We start from the raw sequence: 24,688 nt of genomic DNA, 5'->3' as shown, positions 1-24,688 counted from the left end.
CAATCAGGTCATCAATATATCGACCATATACAACCACGTTGTCTCTGAAGGGGAAATCATCTGCAAAGATGCGGTTGTGCTCTAGCCAGCCCATGTAAAGATTGGCATAGGCCGGGGCAAATTTGACCCCCATGGCTGTGCTGCAAAAACTCCCCCCCAAAGACAAAGTAGTTGTGAGTCAATAGGAATCTAGCTGTAGAGACTAAAAAGTTGGTATAGTCTTCAGAGTAGGATGTATATCTCCTAATCATATGGCCCATTGCTTCAAGGCCCTTGTTGTGGGGGATGCTAGAATATAGTGCTGTCACGTCAATTTTAAGCCATAGATAGTCAGGGTGCCAATTGACATTCTCTAGTTGTTGTAACAGGTGGGCACTATCCCTTATGTAACCTGGGAGAGACATAATGATCAGTTGTAGGGTGGAGTCCTACCAGGCTCCCAGTTTCTCACAGAGGGACCCCATACTAGCCACTATGGGTCTCCCAGGTGGATTCTGGAGAGTCTTGTGTATCTTGGGCACTTCCCTAAAAATGGGTATTAGAGGATCATCTATCAGTAGATAAATAGCCACTTCCTTGGTGAGATAACCATATTCTATGGCTGTATCCAAGAAAGACAATAACTCTCTTTTAAATGTCAATGTGGGATCAAAACTAAGTCTGCATTAGAAATTGTGGTCACCCAGTTGGGAGGTGGCTTCAATAAGGTAGTCAGTTTTGTTTAGAATTACTACCGCCCCTCCTTTGTCTGCCGGGGTGACCACAATGTCTTGATTGTCTCTGAGTAAGAGAGATTATGTTTGACTCTGGTATGAGATTGTGTCAAGGTGTCATTTAGAGATAAAAGGTATCTCTGTACCGCAACCTGATATAGTTTGATGCTGGTACTTCTGGCTTGGACTGGGTAAAAGTAAGAATGGTCTTTGTAAGAAAAATCATGAACTGGAGAGGTTGAACATACAGCTGCATCTTGTAATGAGATCAAATTATTAAAGTCACATTGATCCTTAAACAGTAACTCAACTTTGCTGCTCAATTGTGTGGTAAAGATCTGAGAGGGTGTGTTGTGTTCTAAACCTGAAAAATGTTTTCTTAAAATGAACTTACTTACTAAACTATTAATATCAATTATAGTGGCAAAAACATCAAAGTTTGTACTCAGTGCAAAGGTAAGACCCGTATTAAGTAAAGTGATTTGTGCTGGGGTTAGTGCAATAGTTTAAAGGTTAATCACCCCATCTATTTCTTTTTGGTCTTTGTGGTAGCCCTGCTGGGGTATCTGTGTGCAGGGTTGGTTTCCTTGGGAGTGCCTGTTTGTTGTGGTGTCTTGACTAGTGTGGCTAGTGTTGGTCTAGCAGGTGTAGTCCCCCCTGTAGATATGGCTAATTCTGAGTCACCAGCATCTGTGTCAATGCTTGAAAACGTAACTTTTTTATTGCTTTGTTTCTGACGTCTATAGCTCTTTTGGTTAGACTTTACTGAGCCATTTTTATTATTGTGTCTATTGCCCATAGTGGGTCTGTGTTGTTGCCAAGAGTAAACTATATTTAACTCATAATCTTTAACATCACGATTATATTTCAACACTTTTCTGCTAGATAAGTCTATATCCAATTCGCTAATGGTTTCTTCCAATTGTAGTTTATAATCCTTATACTTGTTGGTGGATTCAAATGGTTTGATTGAATCCATAATGCCATTAATGTCCACTAGAATGTCATCTCTTTCTTGTTTCTTGTGTCTGAGGAGTTGGTTCATTAGAGTTGTGGAGCATCGGGTTAAGGTGTTATTCCACTCTTCCATAAACTCAGGTTTATGAAGGGCAAAGGAGGGACATTTTTTCATCCTTAAGCCTTGAGGTACTTTTGCCCTCTTTTATATATAAATCAAGAAACTCAATGTCCCACCAAAGATTAGTCTCTATGTATCTTAATTTCTCCAATCCAGAGAACACAGTGGGTCAATTATCCTCATTAGGTTCAGGTGGTGTGGGATTAATGCCCTGTAGTGCTGTGGCCAGAATGAGTCTACATTTGTCATCATTTATTAACCCTGTGGGAGCTGTTACTGTAGATTCATTCAAATCAGCCATTGTGAGCTTGGTTAGTATAAAGAGATTAGACTAGGATTGAGCATTGATATTCAAAAAAAAGAATGGGAGTGAAGTCTAATCTGAAGTGTGTCCCGACAGGCTATAGTGGCAAAGGCGCTGCACAAATCATGGTGCAATTTAATGTCAGTAAAGTTCTTAGTGAGCTTTGCACTGTTATGTAGCAGACACAACGTGTATCCCCCTTTGTTGTAGTATATGTATGATACCACGTACCTCTGAATCCGTACTGTAATGCCCAAAGCTGGGAAGCTGTATTACCTGCCAGAAGATGTCAGGTAAATGGAGGAACGACTTGGCTGCTTTGTGTGGCAGTGTGTTCTCCGTGTCTTCTTCAGGGAAGCTATGTCATATGATGGCCTTGCCAGGAACTCCCTGTCGCTGCTTTGAGGTCCACTGTATACGCCGAACTCTGTTCGGTGTAGAAATTACCAAATCAGTGCCGTGCCCGACAATCCTCCTCCTGGATGATGTCTGAGAGGTACGCTAAGTGCTGGCGTTGTCGGGGGAACACTGATAGTGACGCTGCTGTCGGGAAATGGAGCTATGTGCTCAAAGTAGGATTCATGTCCTCAGGGCAAGCTCTGCCATAAACATAACGACAGGAACAAGGACTCCCAGAATCGATAACCAAAAGTGGTTTATTCAAGCTTTGCAGGTAAAGCACATTTCAGTGAACAGGACAGGTTCAAATGATCTGACGCGTTTTGCGCATGCTCAGATGCACTTCATTAATAAATGAATGTGTATTTGTATTTCTAGAAGTCATGGTATGCTTTTATCTCATTTTTTTTATGAATGATTATTAATGCTAGACGTTGTACATATATCTTTGCACATACTTGTATATATACATATATATATATATGTGTGTGTGTGTGTGTGTTATGTCAGAAATCTTTTGCAAACATATTTACATGTCCCTAAGTTCCTTTTTATGTTCTAAACAATGTTGTCTGTCATATCTCTATGTTTATTTATACCACTATATGTATATAGTGTACATTTATTATTATTCTGAGCAGGAATAATTGCGAATATAGCACATAATCAGGGTATCATATGTATTTATTTGCAATCAATTAATATTTTAATAGCTAGGACAGTTTTCTTTCTGTACCTGTGTAACCCCTCCTGATTGCAATCTAGTTTTAAAAACCACCCCTACACAGGTGTTATAAAATGGGCTGGCATATAAGATGACATTTCTTACTGAAAAAGAAATTCAAGAGAAGGAAGAAAGACACTAAAAATATTATGACAGTAGAGGTGATTTTAATTTCTGCTGTATTTGAATCATGACAGTTTAATGTTAGGTGGGCTAGCCCTTTGAGCTATCATCTTAAGATTATATTGAATAAAACATCAATTCAAATTTTAAAATCATTGACTAAAATATTACACTGTGTGTCCTAATGTCAGCATCAATGTTTATCTTTAATACTAATTTCACATATACATACTTTCAAAATATAATACACAATGTAACAAATGGCACTTACAAGTTCTGATGAATGATCAATTACACAAGTATCAAGCATTTTGATTAATTAGTGAAAGTTTAAAATGTATATTTGAATCAGATTGGCTGATGTCATAAATTATGTGATTATGCATATTCCAATCAAAAGTGGTTGAAAAATTCACTAGTGTGTGGGTTGTTTAGGAGTTTGCATCATAATTGGTGCGAAAAGTGTTGCATCAAATTTGATGCGAAGTGGAGAGTAGGACTTACATGGCTTAAACATGGTGCACATAGATTTTTCCCAAAAAAATAAAAAGGAAGTTAGCTATATTATGTTGTGTATATATTTCATTTTTATCTCTATATCTATTAGTGCGACAAGTTTGGGGCAAAACTTTGCAAAAATTTGGAGAAATAATATTGTCCCCTTGTTTTGTAATGAGAGACAAAGTTGTAACATAATCCATAAGTAGTAATGTATTTTTTATTTTTATCCTTATATCTACTAGTGCACCAAATGTGTAGCAATAATATTGTTTGATTTAGAAAGGGTATACAATTTTAATAAAGTTTCTAATTTACTTTTATTATGTAATATACTTCATTCTCTTGCAGCATTGAACATAAGCTTTCTGTGTTTTTAGACTCTAATTGATCTCTCAAGGGTGGCGGATTGAAAACTAGGTTTGCTGCATCGGAATACACGAGAGCGTACCTGTTAAATGTTTGATAAATTGGGAAAAAGGTCAAATAGAGTCAAATGTGAATTTGAAACATCTGTAATGATGCAAGCATCGTTCTGCGTCGGATTGAGATTGCGGGAGCATATATTTCGTCACACATTTCAACATTTGACGATCTTGATGCTTTGATAACTACAGTTGATCAATCTTGCGACAAATACGACACGGGATTCAAGCGTATTTTCAGTTGACGCTTTGATAAATATCCCCAAGTGTCTGAGTTGACCACTAAAACACAGCTGGAGTTTCATTAACATATGAGTGTGGGCCCATACTGTAGGTTTGTAATTCTATTCACTACAGTTTCTAGACAATTGGACTCCATTCTTTTGAGTAGGGACAAAAGGTGTCTATTTTGTGTTGGCAAAGCAACAGGAATCCTTCCTGGCAAAAGTCTTGTCACCTTCTCTTAGCTTTAAAGTGAAGGTCCATTTTGATGAATTAGTGCCCGGTTTTAAATAAACCTATTAAAAACAAGGGCACTTTAATTCATCAAAATTGACATTTCACTGTTTTCTTCAAAAACTTACCTTTTAATCCTGGCAGCCGCTCCAGCACTTCCTCCACCCATCGCAAGCCTTCTTCGCATGTCCAAAATGATGAATCCGGCTTCCTCCAATCACAGCGTTGCATCAGGCCAAGATTCCCCGGGGGGGGGGGGAAGCTGTGATTGGAAGAAGCCGGATTCGTAATTTCTGACGTCTTCAGAGGCTTCCGACGGCCGGGGGAATCGCTGGAGCGGCATTCAGGATTAAAAGGTAAGTTTTTGAAGAAAACAGTGAAATGTCAATTTTTATGAATTAAAGTGCCCTTGTTTTTAATAGGTTTATTAAAAACCGGGCACTAATTCATCAAAATGGACCTTCACTTTAAGTAGAAGCACCCTTAAACAAATATTGTAGTTTTGATTCAATTTGGAGACTGGATGTATCAAAAGTTTTAACAATGGTGGGGGCTGAGGGGGAAGTCTTTTGAAAACAGGTTTCACGCATTGAACATACTTGTATATATACATATATATATGTGTGTGTGTGTGTGTGTTATGTCAGAAATCTTTTGCAAACATATTTACATGTCCCTAAGTTCCTTTTTATGTTCTAAACAATGTTGTCTGTCATATCTCTATGTTTATTTATACCACTATATGTATATAGTGTACATTTATTATTATTCTGAGCAGGAATAATTGCGAATATAGCACATAATCAGGGTATCATATGTATTTATTTGCAATCAATTAATATTTTAATAGCTAGGACAGTTTTCTTTCTGTACCTGTGTAACCCCTCCTGATTGCAAATCTAGTTTTAAAAACCACCCCTACACAGGTGTTATAAAATGGGCTGGCATATAAGATGACATTTCTTACTGAAAAAGAAATTCAAGAGAAGGAAGAAAGACACTAAAAATATTATGACAGTAGAGGTGATTTTAATTTCTGCTGTATTTGAATCATGACAGTTTAATGTTAGGTGGGCTAGCCCTTTGAGCTATCATCTTAAGATTATATTGAATAAAACATCAATTCAAATTTTAAAATCATTGACTAAAATATTACACTGTGTGTCCTAATGTCAGCATCAATGTTTATCTTTAATACTAATTTCACATATACATACTTTCAAAATATAATACACAATGTAACAAATGGCACTTACAAGTTCTGATGAATGATCAATTACACAAGTATCAAGCATTTTGATTAATTAGTGAAAGTTTAAAATGTATATTTGAATCAGATTGGCTGATGTCATAAATTATGTGATTATGCATATTCCAATCAAAAGTGGTTGAAAAATTCACTAGTGTGTGGGTTGTTTAGGAGTTTGCATCATAATTGGTGCGAAAAGTGTTGCATCAAATTTGATGCGAAGTGGAGAGTAGGACTTACATGGCTTAAACATGGTGCACATAGATTTTTCCCAAAAAAATAAAAAGGAAGTTAGCTATATTATGTTGTGTATATATTTCATTTTTATCTCTATATCTATTAGTGCGACAAGTTTGGGGCAAAACTTTGCAAAAATTTGGAGAAATAATATTGTCCCCTTGTTTTGTAATGAGAGACAAAGTTGTAACATAATCCATAAGTAGTAATGTATTTTTTATTTTTATCCTTATATCTACTAGTGCACCAAATGTGTAGCAATAATATTGTTTGATTTAGAAAGGGTATACAATTTTAATAAAGTTTCTAATTTACTTTTATTATGTAATATACTTCATTCTCTTGCAGCATTGAACATAAGCTTTCTGTGTTTTTAGACTCTAATTGATCTCTCAAGGGTGGCGGATTGAAAACTAGGTTTGCTGCATCGGAATACACGAGAGCGTACCTGTTAAATGTTTGATAAATTGGGAAAAAGGTCAAATAGAGTCAAATGTGAATTTGAAACATCTGTAATGATGCAAGCATCGTTCTGCGTCGGATTGAGATTGCGGGAGCATATATTTCGTCACACATTTCAACATTTGACAATCTTGATGCTTTGATAACTACAGTTGATCAATCTTGCGACAAATACGACACGGGATTCAAGCGTATTTTCAGTTGACGCTTTGATAAATATCCCCAAGTGTCTGAGTTGACCACTAAAACACAGCTGGAGTTTCATTAACATATGAGTGTGGGCCCATACTGTAGGTTTGTAATTCTATTCACTACAGTTTCTAGACAATTGGACTCCATTCTTTTGAGTAGGGACAAAAGGTGTCTATTTTGTGTTGGCAAAGCAACAGGAATCCTTCCTGGCAAAAGTCTTGTCACCTTCTCTTAGCTTTAAAGTGAAGGTCCATTTTGATGAATTAGTGCCCGGTTTTAAATAAACCTATTAAAAACAAGGGCACTTTAATTCATCAAAATTGACATTTCACTGTTTTCTTCAAAAACTTACCTTTTAATCCTGGCAGCCGCTCCAGCACTTCCTCCACCCATCGCAAGCCTTCTTCGCATGTCCAAAATGATGAATCCGGCTTCCTCCAATCACAGCGTTGCATCAGGCCAAGATTCCCCGGGGGGGGGGGGGGGGAAGCTGTGATTGGAAGAAGCCGGATTCGTAATTTCTGACGTCTTCAGAGGCTTCCGACGGCCGGGAGAATCGCTGGAGCGGCATTCAGGATTAAAAGGTAAGTTTTTGAAGAAAACAGTGAAATGTCAATTTTTATGAATTAAAGTGCCCTTGTTTTTAATAGGTTTATTAAAAACCGGGCACTAATTCATCAAAATGGACCTTCACTTTAAGTAGAAGCACCCTTAAACAAATATTGTAGTTTTGATTCAATTTGGAGACTGGATGTATCAAAAGTTTTAACAATGGTGGGGGCTGAGGGGGAAGTCTTTTGAAAACAGGTTTCACGCATTGAACAAACTGTCATAGGACAGTTTGCAATTTTAAAGTATAGCGTTTCTGTTATAAGAAATAAAATATTATCCCTGTGCATAGGACTCAACAGGGACATGAAACCCAAAATGTTTCTTTCTTTCATGATTTAGGTAGAACATACAATTTTAAACAACTTTCCAGTTTACTTCTATTATCAAATTTGCTTCATTCTCTTGGTATCATTTGTTGAAGAAGAAGCAATGCACTACTGGTTTCTAACTAAACACATGGGTGAGCCAATGACAATCAGTATATATATGCAGCCACCCAGGGCCGTCTTTAACACAGGGCAAAAGGGGCAGCTGCCCAGGGCCCAGTCTTTGTTGAGGGGCCCAAGAGTCCTAATACTTTCACAGTCAAAAGTTCTCTCCTTATATTTATTTGTGAGAAACTGTGCCAGACCGTGCCGGTGTCATGTGACATGCCAAGCTAGTGCCATGTGCTGTTTTAGATGTGCACTGAGCAGCACTGAATGCTAAGCCATAACTCAGCATCCAGCCAATCCCACTGCATCAGAATAGGTCCTGCTGGGGTTACCACTGTTACCAGGTAACTGCTCTGGTGGTGGGGATTGTTTCTGGGTAGGGATGACTGTAGGCGTATGCAGCACAAAGCTGGAGTGGCAGGCACGTGAAGTTTTGAGAATCTGTGCAGCTGCACACACTGCTCTCTTCAGTCTTGAGGCTGTGTGACTCGTCTCACACTGTATCCATGCAGCCTTGGACAGACAGCATCCAGTCTGCTGGTCCCCTTAGCCCTGCTCTTTCTGCTGTGGCCCTAAGATCAACTAACTGAAGTTTGTTAGGGGAACAGTGCTTTGTAGAAAGGTGTCAGTGGGAAGAATAAGTGAGTGCACACATGCCCCTCCCCCATGCAGCATTGTCTAGTACATGGTGAGAGGGAACTTGTTCCTAGCAAAGAAGTGACATATGCTGCTGTGGCTGATGTACAGTATCATGCTTATACTTCACACATTAAGATAAGGTTTAATTTTATAGTTTTTTTTCTCTCTGTCTCAGATTTTACAGCTTCCCATAGTAGTTCTTCTGTTCCAGTCAGTAAAGTTATATTTGTCTGCACCTCCATGCTTCCTCCTCAGTCTTTACCTTGCTTTGCTCCTGTTGGCTGCCCTAAATCTCTTTAATCAGCTAACCTCAAACCAGAATCACATTCAAAAGCATATTATATTAATTCACAGTGGAGGAATTTATATATATATTTATTTACTTATTAGTACTGCTTAGGTCCAGTTTTACATATTGAATTTATATCATTTTTTTTTTAAACAAAATTATTAGCCCAGCAGTGGATGACCCACTGCTGGGCTAATAATTTAAAAAAATGTTTATAAAATAAATATAGTTGTTTTTTGGGATGTTGGGGTGGAGAGCAAAATTGAATGGGGGGGGGGCAAGAAAATGTTTGCCCAGGGTCCAGTCAATATTAAAGACGGCCCTGCAGCCACCAATCAGCAGCTAGAACCTAGTTTCTGTGCTGCTCCTTTCACCAAAGGATAACAAGAGAAGGAAGCAAATTAAATAATAGAAGTAAATTGGATTTTTTTTTTTAAAACTGTATGCTCTGTCTAAATCATGAATGTCTTATTATGATTTTAATGTCCCTTTAAAGGGACATGAAACCCAAAAAATAGCTTTCATGATTCAGATAGAGAATACAATTTAAAACAACTTTCTAATTTACTTCTTTAATCTAATTTGTTTCATTCTCTTGGTATCATTTGTTGAAGGAGCAGCAATGCACTACTGATTTTTAACTGAACAAATGATTGAGCCAATGACAATCAGTATATATATGCATCCACCAATCAGCAGCTAGAACCTAGGTTCTTTGCTGCTCCTGAGCATTCCTAGATAAACCTTTCAGCAAAGTATAACAAGAGAAGGAAACAAATTAAATAATAGAAGTAAATTGGAAAGTTGTTTAAAATTGTATTCTCTATCTGAATCATGAAATAAAATTTTGGGGTTTCATGTCCCTTTAAGTTAGACATAAATTAAATGCTTGTTGTTTCTGCAAATATTTCCTGTCTTATCTAATTTACCTTCATTAAATCATTTATCTCTACCCATTAGAAGTGAAGATTGTGGGAGTTGGAGATTCAGACAGATTGACCATCCTCAGAGGATGTCCTGGTACTCCTGGATCAACTGGACAGAAAGGAGATCCAGGATCCCCAGGAGAGAAGGGTGAGTTTGTCTGCAACAAGTAGACTGTACATAGGGTTATCAGCTTCTGATGGACCAATAAGCAGCTGCCTGTGTCAACACTAACGGCTAGATTTAGAGTTCTGCGGCCAAAGGGGTGCGTTAGCTACGCATGCTTTTTTCCCCCGCACCTTTTAAATACCGCTGGTATTTAGAGTTCACAGAATGGCTGCGTTAGGCTCCAAAAAGGGAGCGTAGAGGCATATTTACCGCCACTGCAACTCTCAATACCAGCGGTGCTTACGGACGCGGCCAGCTTGAAAAACGTGCTCGTGCATGATTCCCCCATAGGAAACAATGGGGCCGTTTGAGCTGAAAAAAAACCTAACACCTGCAAAAAAGCAGCGTTCAGCTCCTAACGCAGCCCCATTGTTTCCTAAGGGGAAACATTTTCTAAGTCTGCACCTAACACCCTAACATGAACCCCGAGTCTAATCACCCCTAACCTTACACTTATTAACCCCTAATCTGCCGCCCCCGCTATCGCTGACCCCTGCATTACACTTTTAACCCCTAATCTGCCGCTCCGTACACCGCCGCAACCTACATTATACCTATGTACCCCTAATCTGCTGCCCCTAACACCGCCGACCCCTATATTATATTTATTAACCCCTAATCTGCCGCCCCCAACGTCGCCACTACCTTACCTACACTTATTAACCCCTAATCTGCCGACCGGACCTCACCGCTACTATAATAAAGTTATTAACCCCTAATCCGCCTCACTCCCGCCTCAAATACCCTATAATAAATAGTATTAACCCCTAATCTACCCTCCCTAACATCGCCGACACCTAACTTCAAGTATTAACCCCTAATCTGCCGACCGGACCTCACTGCTACTCTAATAAATGTATTAACCCCTAAAGCTAAATCTAACCCTAACCCTAACACCCCCCTAAGTTAAATATAATTTAAATCTAACAAAATAAATTAAATCTTATTAAATAAATTATTCCTATTTAAAGCTAAATACTTACCTGTAAAATAAACCCTAATATAGCTACAATATAAATAATAATTATATTGTAGCTATTTTAGGATTTATATTTATTTTACAGGCAACTTTGTATTTATTTTAACCAGGTACAATAGCTATTAAATAGTTAATAACTATTTAATAGCTACCTAGTTAAAATAATTACAAAATTACCTGTAAAATAAATCCTAACCTAAGTTACAATTAAACCTAACACTACACTATCAATAAATTAATTAAATAAAATACCTACAATTATCTACAATTAAACCTAACACTACACTATCAATAAATTAATTAAATACAAATACCTACAAATAAATACAAATAAATACACTAACTAAAGTACAAAAAATAAAAAAAGAACTAAGTTATAAAAAAAATAAATAATAATTTACAAACATTATAAAAATATTACAACAATTTTAAGCTAATTACACCTACTCTAAGCCCCCTAATAAAATAACAAAGCCCCCCAAAATAAAAAAATGCCCTACCCTATTCTAAAATAAAAATTAAAAAGCTCTTTTACCTTACCAGCCCTTAAAAGGGCCTTTTGCGGGGCATGCCCCAAAGAATTCTGCTCTTTTGCCTGTAAAAAAAACCATACAATACCCCCCCAACATTACAACCCACCACCCACATACCCCTAATCTAACCCAAACCCCCCTTAAATAAACCTAACACTAAGCCCCTGAAGATCTCCCTACCTTCTCTTCACCATGCCGGGTATCACCGATCCGTCCACAAGAGGCTCCGAAGTCTTCATCCAAGCCCAAGCGGGGGCTGAAGAGGTCCATCATCGGGCTGAAGAGGTCCATCATCCGGCTGAAGTCTTGATCCAAGCGGGGGCTGAAGAGATCCATCATCCGGATGAAGTCTTGATCCAAGCGGGGGCTGAAGAGATCCATCATCCGGCTGAAGTCTTCTATCAAGCGGCATCTTCAATCTTCTTTCTTCCGGATCCATCTTCATCCCGCCGACGCGGAACATCCATCCCGGCCGACGACTTCCAGACGAATGACGGTTCCTTTAAGGGACATCATCCAAGATGGCGTCCCTCGAATTCCGATTGGCTGATAGGATTCTATCAGCCAATCGGAATTAAGGTAGGAAAATTCTGATTGGCTGATGGAATCAGCCAATCAGATTCAAGTTCAATCGAATGCAAGCTCAATCTGATTGGCTGATTGGATCAGCCAATCGGATTGAACTTGAATCTGATTGGCTGATTCCATCAGCCAATCAGAATTTTCCTACCTTAATTCTGATTGGTTTATAGAATCCTATCAGCCAATCGGAATTCGAGGGACGCCATCTTGGATGACGTCCCTTAAAGGAACCGTCATTCGTCGGGAAGTCGTCGGCCAGGAATGATGTTCCTCGTCGGCTGTATGAAGATGGATCCGGAAGAAAGAAGATTGAAGATGCCGCTTGATAGAAGACTTCAGCCGGATGATGGATCTCTTGAGCCCCCGCTTGGATCAAGACTTCAGCCGGATGATGGATCTCTTGAGCCCCCGCTTGGATCAAGACTTCAGCCGGATGATGGACCTCTTCAGCCCGATGATGGACCTCTTCAGCCCCCGCTTGGGCTTGGATGAAGACTTCGGAGCCTCTTGTGGACGGATCGGTGATACCCGGCGTGGTGAAGAGAAGGTAGGGAGATCTTCAGGGGCTTAGTGTTAGGTTTATTTAAGGGGGGTTTGGGTTGGATTAGGGGTATGTGGGTGGTGGGTTGTAATGTTGGGGGCGGTATTGTATGTTTTTTTTTACAGGCAAAAGAGCAGAATTCTTTGGGGCATGCCCCGCAAAAGGCCCTTTTAAGGGCTGGTAAGGTAAAAGAGCTTTTCAATTTTTATTTTAGAATAGGGTAGGGCATTTTTTTTATTTTGGGGGGCTTTGTTATTTTATTAGGGGGCTTAGAGTAGGTGTAATTAACTTAAAATTGTTGTAATATTTTTATAATGTTTGTAAATTACTTTTTTATTTTTTGTAACTTAGTTCTTTTTTTATTTTTTGTACTTTAGTTAGTGTATTTATTTGTATTTATTTGTAGGTATTTGTATTTAATTAATTTATTGATAGTGTAGTGTTAGGTTTAATTGTAGATAATTGTAGGTATTTTATTTAATTAATTTATTGATAGTATAGTGTTAGGTTTAATTGTAACTTAGGTTAGGATTTATTTTACAGGTAATTTTGTAATTATTTTAACTAAGTAGCTATTAAATATTTATTAACTATTTAATAGCTATTGTACCTGGTTACAATAACTACAAAGTTGCCTGTAAAATAAATATAAATCCTAAAATAGCTACAATATAATTATTATTTATATTGTAGCTATATTAGGGTTTATTTTACAGGTAAGTATTTAGCTTTAAATAGGAATAATTTATTTAATAAGAAATAATTTATTTCGTTAGATAAAAATTATATTTAACTTAGGGGGGTGTTAGGGTTAGGGTTAGACTTAGCTTTAGGAGTTAATAAATTTATTAGAGTAGCGGTGAGGTCTGGTCGGCAGATTAGGGGTTAATACTTGAAGTTAGGTTTCGGTGATGTTAGGGAGGGCAAATTAGGGGTTAATACTATTTATTATGAGGCGGATTAGGGGTTAATAACTTTTTTATAGTAGCGGTGAGGTCCGGTTGGCAGATTAGGGGTTAATAATTGTAGGTAGGTGGCGGCGACGTTGGGGGGGGCAGATTAGGGGGTAATAAATATAATATAGGGGTCGGCGGTGTTAGGGGCAGCAGATTAGGGGTACATAGGGATAATGTAGGTTGCGGCGGTGTGCGGTCGGCAGATTAGGGGTTAAAAATTTTTATTAGAGTGGCGGCGATGTGGGGGGGCCTCGGTTTAGGGGTACATAGGTAGTTTATGGGTGTTAGTGTACTTTAGAGCACAGTAGTTAAGAGCTTTATGAACCGGCGTTAGCCCAGAAAGCTCTTAACTCCTGGCTTTTCTCTGCGGCTGGAGTTTTGTCGTTAGATTTTTTAACGCTCACTTCAGCCAAGACTCTAAATACCGGCGTTAGAAAGATCCCATTGAAAAGATAGGATACGCAAATGGTGTAGGGGGATCTGCGGTATGGAAAAGTCGCGGCTGGAAAGTGAGCGTTAGACCCTTACCTACACGGCTCGAAATACCAGCGGTAGCCCAAAACCAGCGTTAGGAGCCCCTAACGCTGGTTTTGATGGCTAACGCAGAACTCTAAATCTAGGCATAAATTATTTCCAGAGATCTCCCTTATTTGCAAAAATTATATTACAGTCTCCAAAGCTCCCTTATTTACAGTTTTCGCCCTTATTTTTTACATGTAAAATCTTAATTTCACTTATTTAATATTGTACTCTTGTACTCTTATTTAGTTAATCATTTTGATATATCTGACAGTTTTGATGTCTTTACTAACACTGAGCGGAATTACAAGTTGTGCGGTATAGCCATAGCGTACACACCGTGCGAAATGGGTCCGTACCGCTATTTCTATACTGCAGTCATTACAAGTTACAAAAAAACTTTCTTTTGTTGTGCGTTATGATGCAGTAAGCGCCATACCTCACCAAAAAAAAGTTCCGTGCTTTTTTCCCCCTTAGATATCAATGGAGAAAAAGTGTTGGGAAAAAATCTAACACCTGCGATTGAGAAATGGTGATCGCATTAACGCCTTCCCCATTAAAGTCTATGGAAAAACTAAAGTTGTTTAAAAACCTAACACCCTAACATAAGCCCCTAGTCTAATAACCCCTAAACCGCCCCCCCCCCCCCCACATTGTGACAACCTAAATTTAACTATTAACCCCGCTGTTACAATACAACTACCTTAAAAAAAATAAAAACTTACCTGTGAAAAAAAATAATTTAAGCTTAAACTATAAATAAACATTACTATTAAAAAAAAAAAAAGATACCAAAACTAAAAAACCTAAATTACAAAATTAAAAAATCCTAACACTACGAAAAAAAACAACAACCTAACATTACAAAAAATAACAAAATCTAGAATTAAACAAGATAAATTCTAACATTACACAAATTAACAAACTCTACAATTACCTTATAAGGGACTTTTTTTGTAGGGCATTGCCCTAAGTTTAACAGCTCTTTTACTTTAAAAAAAAAATACAAATTACCCCCTACAGTACAAGTCCCTACACACCCAATCCCCCAAAATAAAAAGACCTAACTCTAAAAATTCTAATCTACCCATTGCCCCTAAAAGGGCATTTGTATGGACATTGCTCTTAAAAGGGCAATCAGCTCTTTTACTGCCCATTAAAGTAAAAGCCATAATCTAAAAAAAAAGTCACCCAGAAAAAAAACAAAAAAAAACTAACACTAACCCCCGAAATAGGTACTCACCATTCCTGAAATCCGGCTGTGAAGGTATTCTTCCAGACGGCTCCATCTTTATCTAGCGTAGGACAATCTTCTTTCTTCATCCCAGTGGCGCAGAGCGGAGCAGGATCAGCGACCTTGCAGACATCCGACAGAGAGGCTCCTCTTCATGCGATCGTCCGCTGCACACTGAAGATTGAATGCAAGGTAGCACTTTTATATTGGGGTACTTTGCATTCCTATTGGTTGAAAATTTCAAATAAGCCAATAGGATGAGAGCTACTTAAATCCTATTGGCTGTTCAAATCAGCAATGGGTAGATTAGATTTTTTTAGAGTTAGGTCTTTTTATTATTCATTTTCTTCCCTGGCCGGGGCCAATAGCACCCAGGGATGTTATGGATGCGGGCAGCCTGGTCACATTCGGCAGAACTGCCCGTGCTGGGCCCCGAGGAACTCCCCTGCACAGACACCCAGAAATCCCCCACCAGCCCAGTGGGCACGAGCTCCGGATGGGAGCTACCAAACTGCAGCTCACTGCCTTTATGGGGAGGGCCCAGTCTACTATGGTGACTGGGTCGAAGAGGAGGTTGGAGTCTTGCAGGAGGTACACGCAGCGACCAGAGATAACTGCCAGCACCACCGCCAGGATGTCTGGGTCAATGGACAGGCTGCCCAGGGATAAAGAGAGACTGGAGCCACAGTCACTTTAATCCAGTCTCACTTGGCCCCTACCTCTAGCCACACAGGAAGAACCCTGGCTGTTCGGGTGGCTGGAGGTGCTGTCCTACACTTTCCCACAGCCCGGGTGCACCTAAATTGGGGTGCCGGCTCCTGTATGGTGGAGGCGGGCATCATGCCCCAGTTGCCTGCCGAGGTCCTGTTGGGAAACAACCTCGGCCACCTTGCTTCAGCTTTTATGGGGAATACCTCCCCAGGTATATGCCCAGTGACCACCTGCCAGCAGGCCAGATGCCAAACCATTGCTCCAATTCTGGGGACCCAGGTGAGACATTCTTCCCTGACTCCTACCTCACCCGACCTCCCGCTCCGACTTCCACCCTATCCCCTGATGAACCCTCCTGGGCGTCCCCCTCTGACTTTGCCCAGGAGACCTTGAGCTACCTGACCTTAGCCCCTTACCGAGACCGAGGAGACACTGATCCCCAGGGTCCTGGGGAGGAACAGTTCCATTGGGATGGGGGCTCATGTACCAGATCTCCAAGAGGAGAAAGAGTCCGGTGCCCAAACATCAGCTGGTTATACCAAAGAAGTCTTGGTCAAACCTACTGTGGATAGGACATGATATTCCCCTAGCTGGACATTTTGGAAAGTCCAGGACTCACCACCACCTGACCCAAACCTTTTTCTGGCCGGGAATTACAGTGGATATTAGAGACTACTGTAAGTCCTGCGAAGCATGCCAGAAGGTAGGGAAGACCGGAGACCACATTCGAAAGCCCCTCTACACCCACTCCCCATTATTGATGAACCCTTTAGCAGGGTTGAAGTGGACATAGTGGGTCCGCTAGCTTGACCCAGCCCCTCAGGAAAAAGGTATATCCTTACCATAGTGGACTATGCCACTTGATACCCAGAGGCAATCCCCTTGGCCAATATCCAGGCGGAGACAGTGGCAGATGCAATGCTCTGGATATTTACCAGGGTAGGCTTCCCCTGGGAGGTGATCTCCAACCAAGGAATGCAGTTCACTGCGGAAATCACCCAACAGCTATGGAAATTGTGCAGGATCAAACCCCTGCACAGTGCCCCATACCATCCCCAAATGAATGGGATATGTGAGCAGTTCAACGGGACTCTAAAGCAGATGCTTAGGACATTCTCTGCCACTCACAAGGACAGGGAAAGATTCCTGCTGCACCTCCTCTTTGCATACCGAGAGGTGCCCCAGGAATCCACAGGCTTCTCCCCCTTTGAGTTAGTGTATGGCCAGAAGATAAGGGGACCCCTGGACTTAGTGAGAGTCCACTGGGAAGGGACCACAGGAGGGGAAGAACACTCCATTGTGAGATACGTTCTCCAACTCAAAGACCGCCTGAGGGACCCAGTGCGAGAGAACCTTCAGGTCGCACAATGTAGACAAAAGAGATGGCACGACCGGAATGCTCATACTCGAACCCTGACAGTAGGACAGAAGGTCCTCGCTCTGAAGCCTGTCAAAACAGACAAGCTACAGGCCTCCTGGCAAGGACCCTACCGGGTGGGGGAACACCTAAATGACATCACCTACCTGGTAGCCAAGTGCTCAGATGACCGGGTCTGACAGACCTTTCATGTGAACATGCAGAAGGCATATGTAGAAAAGGCCAAGGATGTGGCCACTATCTGTGCTCCGGTGGTGGAGGACTCTGAGAGTCTTCCAATGCCGGAGCTCCCCGGACCCAATGAAGCCCCCCAAGGAGTGGCCGACATACCCCTTGATGAGAGGTTAGGGACTGAACAGAGAAGACAAGTCCATCAACTCCTGGAAGAGAGAGAATATATGCTCTCTACTATCCCTGGGTACACCACAACAGCCATACACCGAGTGGAGAGCCCCCGGGACAAGCTCCCCTGCGACAGGCAGCCTACAGGATCCCAGAAGCAGTTAGGGACAGCATGCACCGTAAGCTCTGGGGAATGTTGGACCGAGGTGTTGTTGAACCGTCCAACGGCCCCTGGGCCTCCCCGGTGGTGCTGGTGCTCAAGAAGGATGGAACTACCCGGTTCTGCATTGACTACCATAAGCTCAATGACAGAACCACCACTGACGCATACACTATGCCCCAAGTCGATGACCTGTTAGAATCACTCACAAACCACTTTACCAACCCTCGTCCTTTGAAAGGTCTACTGGGAAATCCCTCTAGACCCCAAGTCCATTCCCAACTCTGCCTTCATCACCCTCTTCGGCCTCTACCAGTTTAAGTTCATGTCGTTTGGGATGAAGAACGCCCCAGCCACATTCCAAAGGATGGTAAATCGCCTTCTGGATGGCCTCCAGGACTACTCCTGCGCATACCTGGAATACATTGCCATCTATAGCGACACCTGGGAGGACCATCTGGTCCACATAGGTGTCGTTTAAGATCACCTCAGAGCCGCCGGACTGACCCTGAAACCTGACAAATGTACCATCGGGCACTCAGAGGTACAGTATCTGGGCCACTGAGTGGGCTGCAGTAAGCAGCGGCCAGAACCGACTAAGGTTGAGGCAGTGACCAACTGGCCCACTCCCCGGACCAAAACCCAAGTCCTAGCTTTTCTAGGGACCACAGATTACTACCAGAAATTTGTCCCCAATTACAGTGCCCTAGCCAAACCCCTGACCCGTGTCTACCCCGACAGGTCCTGTGGTCCCCCGAGGGTGAAACTGCCTTCCAAAGCTTTAAGTCTGCCTTAATCTCTGCTCCAGTACTGGTCGCTCCTAACCCCACCAAACAAATTTCTGTCCACACATATGCCCCCATGTTCGGGTTGGGAGCAGTATTAAGCCAGACAGATGAGGAGGGGCAGGACCACCCCGTAGCCTACATCAGTAGAAAACTGTTGCCCAGAGAGGTAGGCTACACGATGGTGGAGAAGGAGTCTCTGGCCTTGGTATGGGCCCTAAAGGAGCTACAACCCTAACTCTATGGGAGACCATTCACTGTCCTCACAGACCACAACTCTCTTGTATGGCTTAATAAAGTTTCCGGAGACAATGGAAGATTGCTGAGGTGGAGTTTAGCCCTGCAGCCATTTAACTTTGACATTAAGTACCGGCTGTGGAAAAACAATGGGAACGCTGATGAACTTTCCTGGCGGACTGAAGTGGCATAAACTCCTTGGACAGCCCCAGGCCAACCCATGCGTGGATCTACCCAGGTCTGCCGAACTGGAAGGGGGGAGTTGTCATGGATACCGGGCTGCAGGGGTTAAACCCCTACCCCCCTACCCCCCTCTTGTTTCTCAGTGGTTTTGGACTCCTCAAAGCAATTGCAATCTCCCAGAGCTTTGGGTTCCCTTGTTTTCATCTGTCAACTTGATCTTGAAAGAGCTGGTCTCTAACCAACCCATCTCTCTCCAGCCGCCCAGGCCCCTGGAACTACCGGCCGGCCCCCCATCCAGTACCATCCGGGACACTTTACCTCCAGCTGCTTCGAAGGCCCCTTGCCCCAGAGCTCTGCTCTCTTGGAGATTGGTACCCTGTGGGGAGGGCAAGAGGTTGGCTCCATTGGGAACCAGAGTTTCTGAGCCTTATTCAGCAGACCGCCCTTCGGCAGGATGGCCCCATGGAACCGCCGGCCAGCCGCATCAGCTCGGATACCCAGTCCTCTGCAACCCAGGTCGCTCCAGTGGTCCTTTATCCCAGAGCTCCGCTCTTTGGGGAATTACTACCTCTAGAGGAGGACCCGAGGTGGGGTGATTACCAGGGGGGAGCCTTCATAGGAACCGGGGGTTTTGGACCTCCCACCTGCACCTACTCCCCAGCGGTCTTCCCGCTGTACGGTTGGTCACTGATAGCTCCGGCCCCCAGCCATGGATCCAGGCGCTGTTTGGACTGTAAAAGCTGGGGCCCAAAGGCTATCCAACGAAACATTGGAAGTGCTGCTGCTTTGCTGGGATCACCCCAAATACACCATCCTTGTACCGCTGGACACTGGGGAACAATGGATACAATGGAGGCGCCAGCCTGTCTGGAGGGGCGGAAATGGCTGGAGATGTGAGGGACTGATAAGGCTCTTATCAAGATCAGGTATCGGGAGGATCATTTGGCGGAGGTACCCAGTCGGGGTAGCCGGGATCCGTCACAGGGTGGCTTTTTTGTTTTTATCGGGGTATTAGATTAGGTTTAATCTTTTATTTTTGATAATTTCATTCATTATTTTCTGTAAACTTTGATTTTATTATTTTTCGCAATTGTAGAGTGTTATTTTGTGTTATGTTAGATTTTGTTATTTTATTTAATTTTAGATTTTGTTATTTTTTGTAAAGTTAGTTTTTTTTGTGTTTTTTTCGTAGTGTTAGAAGTTTTTAATTTTATAATTTAGGTTTTTTATTTTTGGTATCTAATTTTTTTAAAATTGTAATCTTAGGTTTATTTATAGCTTAAGCGTATTTATTTTTATTTCACAGGTAAGTTTTTATTTATTTTAAGGTAGTTATATTGTAACTAATTTAAAGTTAGGGGGTGTTAGGTTTAGGGATTAATACTTTAATTTAGGTAGTCGCAATGTGGGGGGGTGGCGGTTTAGGGGTTTATAGGTTTATTTAGGGAGTTGTGATGTGGGGGGTCGGCGGTTTAGGGGTTAATAGGTTTATTTAGTGTTGGCGATGTGGGGGGGTCGGCGGTTTAGAGGTTAATAGGTTTATTTAGTGTTAGCGATGAAGGGGCGGTGGATTAGGAGTTAATACTTTCATTTATGTAGTCGCAAGGTGGGTAGGAGGTGGATTAGGGGTTAATAGGTTTATTTTAGTATTTGCAATGTGGAGGGGATGGCGGTTTAGGGGTAAATAGGTAGTTTATGGGTGTTAGTGTACTTTGTAACGTATTTTTCATGAGTTCTGGTCTTTGATTGCGAAATGGATCTTTGCGGTATAGACCATAACGATCACGTTAAAGCCGTAACGCGCGACTTGTAATATGGGTAAGCTGACCATTCCGCACTCAAAGGCCTTTCTTTTAGCTCTAAAGCCGTACCGCACAACTTGTAATCTCCCCCACTGTGCTGTAAATGAGAAACAGAATTCACGGATCCGCAGAAAGTTGTGGAATGTATTAAGCTAGACTGTGTGAATAAAGAAGATTTGCATGAGGAATTTAGTTGTACCAAACTGTATCAAATTGTAAAATATAGTGTTTCCTTCAGTAACTACTGTATAATTTGTCAATTTCCCACGTGAAACTTGCGAACCTCTTAGTCTCCCTTATTTTCTTCAAAAAAGTTGACAACCCTAGCTGTATATATATATGTGTGTGTCTGTGTGTGTATATATATATATATAAATATATATAGATAGATATATACACATATACACATATACATACACATACACTCGCAGATGTTCCACATTTTATTGTGCTTCGCTTTATTGTGCTATGCAGATATGGGTTTTTTTTACAAATTGAAGGTTTGTGGCAACCCTGCATTAAGGAAGTCTATTGGAGCCATTTTTCCACTATATATACACATATAAATACACATGTATACACATATAAACACACACATATCATATATATATATATATATATATATATATATATATATATATATACACCACCAGCAAAAAGGTCATGCTTAGATGATGGTTAGCAATTTGTAGCAAAAAAGTATTTTTTTAATTAAAGTTGCGCGCGTTTTACAAGGCGAAAGTAAAAAGTTATCACTCGTGCGCTAACCCGACGAGCGTTAAAAGCCAAACCCAACATGAAAATATGAATATTCTACATTCCAATGTTCTTCACATAGAAAATATGTTTAATTTATTTATAAGTACATATTTATGTATATATATATCTATATATATATATATATATATATATATATATATATATATATATATATATAAATTTACAAGGGGTTAACAGAGCTCTCAAGTCCTTATGTAAACAGAATAGTATGCGATTGATATGTATATGTATACAATATCAGTGTTATGAAAGACCAATATTTCTTAAATATAAACAAAATGTCATAGAAGGTCCACTTGATGATCTTTAAATGCAGTGTATGCTCTTACCAGAATTTACCTCAATCATATGAGGTAAACTGCCGCACTGGGAGGGGTACTCAGTTCTTTGTAGTTGGTTAATCCAGAATACCAGTGTATGCTTCTATGGTTTCATCCACCTCTTGGAGTGTGTAGGAATGTAATTCTTCCAATAGTTATCTCCCAGGATACGTGTATGGATGTGCTCGCCACCTCTTGGAGTATGGACTCAGGTACATCTGCGGATGAGGAAGTACATACCAAGATATCATACTCCAAGAGGCGGCGAGCACATCCATACACGTATCCTGGGAGATAACTAATTGGAAGAATTAAATTCCTACATACTCCAAGAGGTGGATGAAACCATAGAAGCATACACTGGTATTCTGGATTAACCAACTACAAAGAACTGAGTACCCCTCCCAGTGCGGCAACTTACCTCATACAATTGATGTAAATCCTGGTAAGGACATACACTGCATTTAAAGATCATCAAGTGGACCTTCTATGACATTTTGTTTATATTTAAGGAATATTGGTCTTTCATAACACTGATACTGTATACATATACATATCAATCGCATACTATTCTGTTTACATAAGGACTTGAGAGAGCTGTTAACCCCTTGTACATTCATTGTTACTCTTACACTATTGGGGTTCGCCCCTTTAATGTTTTAGTCTCTAACAGCTGCCAACTACTTCCTTTCCCCTTGACTAGCGCAACTTGTGAGTACCGCTTGTTTTCAGGTCAGGGCTCCTGAACGGTAACATTCTACTTGTTTGCTCCCTATATATATATATATATATATATATATATATATATATATAAATATATATATATATATCAATGTAAATATTTGCATAGGAAATTAGCACATCTAGGCAAGAATCCCCGCTCGCTTTTTCCCCAGAAATAACTCATATACAATGTTACCAATACACAAGAGAATTCTGGGTAAGATATGCAAATTAGATATGCAAATTCTCAGTTTTTTTGCTTCAAAAATACTGTTTTAACACAGCTTTCCTTTTAACAGGATTATAGCAGCAAATCAGAAATAACTCCTAGACAGCCTGTTTTGTTCTATTTGGAACTCATCAGTAGGAGATAGATTTCTGGTTACTGCATTGATAAAGCTATTTTCAAGGTTAAACCAAAATTCATTTAAATTATGGGAGGAGATAAAAAACTGAAATTAAAATCCTCCATGTCTCAAAATTAAATCAATGTAAATAGTTGCATAGGAAATTAGCACATCTAGGCAAGAATCCCCGCTCGCTTTTTCCCCAGAAATAACTCATATACAATGTTACCAATGCAAAAGAGAATTCTGGGTAAGATATGCAAATTTTCAGTTTTTTTGCTTCAAAAATACTGTTTTAACACAGCTTTCCTTTTAAAAGGATTATAGCAGCAAATCAGAAATCACTCCTAGACAGCCTGTTTCGTTCTATTTGGAACTCATCAGTAGGAGATAGATTTCTGGTTGCTGCATTGATAAAGCTATTTTCAAGGTTAAACCAAAATTCATTAAAATTATGGGGGGAGATAAAAAACTGAAATTAAAATCCTCCATGTCTCAAAATTAAATCAGTGTAAATATTTGCATAGGAAATTAGCACATCTAGGCAAGAATCCGCGCTTGCTTTTTCCCCAGAAATAACTCATATACAATGTTACCAATGCACAAGAGAGTCTAGGAGTGATTTCTGATTTGCTGCTATAATCCTGTTAAAAGGAAAGCTGTGTTAAAACCGTATTTTTGAAGCAAAAAAACTGAGAATTTGCATATCTAATTTGCATATCTTACCCAGAATTCTCTTGTGCATTGGTAACATTGTATATGAGTTATTTCTGGGGGAAAAGCGAGCAGGGATTCTTGCCTAGATGTGCTAATTTCTTATGCACATATTTACATTGATTTAATTTTGAAACATGGAGGATTTTAATTTCAGTTTTTTATCTCCCCCCATAATTTTAATGAATTTTGGTTTAACCTTGAAAATAGCTTTATCAATGCAGCAACCAGAAATCTATCTCCTACTGATGAGTTCCAAATAGAACGAAACAGTCTGTCTAGGAGTGATTTCTGATTTGCTGCTATAATCCTGTTAAAACAGTATTTTTTTAGCAAAAAAACTGAGAATTTGCATATCTTACCCAGAATTCTCTTGTGCATTGGTAACATTGTATATGAGTTATTTCTGGGGAAAAAGCGAGGGGGTATTCTTGCCTAGATGTGCTAATTTCCTATGCAAATATTTACATTGATTTAATTTTGAGACATGGAGGATTTTAATTTCAGTTTCTTATCTTCCCACCATAATTTTAATATATATATATATATATATATATATATGATGGTATCACGTACAAATATATATTTATACCTATATATATATAACTATATAGGTATAGATATACACAGATATATATATAGGAATATCTATTTATAAATACATGTAACATATTATGCTGTGTGCAGAACATAGAAATGTGAAATATTTACTGTAAATGCACACTATAACACTTCATTAAATATGAATATTGCATAAATATGTTTTTACATGTTTTCATCTACTTAACTACAAAGGGCTCTAATGCACTAATATATATGTCTACACTTTTGTGTGCAATATTTTTTTTTATAAATTTTATTAGATGGCGTTATTATGAGTGTAACTGTACTTTGTAATTTATTTTTTATGTGTTTTGTGACACTTTTTTTGTTTTG

General features: G+C 40.1%; 1 protein-coding gene across 1 annotated transcript in view; it reads left to right on the top strand.

Annotated features, from left to right (window-relative positions):
• Positions 1-2,021: 2,021 nt before the first annotated feature.
• The window catches only part of LOC128642669 (ficolin-1-like), a 129,245-nt gene continuing 106,578 nt past the window's right edge, over positions 2,022-24,688 (top strand). Inside the window, exons 1-3 of the mRNA XM_053695451.1 lie at positions 2,022-2,102; positions 2,672-2,687; positions 9,798-9,916. Coding sequence (XP_053551426.1) covers positions 2,022-2,102; positions 2,672-2,687; positions 9,798-9,916 — 216 coding nt within the window. The remainder of the gene's footprint in view (positions 2,103-2,671; positions 2,688-9,797; positions 9,917-24,688) is intronic.

Source organism: Bombina bombina, chromosome 12 (genome assembly GCF_027579735.1).
Source record: "Bombina bombina isolate aBomBom1 chromosome 12, aBomBom1.pri, whole genome shotgun sequence".
NCBI classification, from domain to species: Eukaryota; Metazoa; Chordata; class Amphibia; order Anura; family Bombinatoridae; genus Bombina; species Bombina bombina.
Note: the sequence above shows the minus strand (reverse complement) of the source record. Positions and strands in the feature narration are given on the sequence as shown.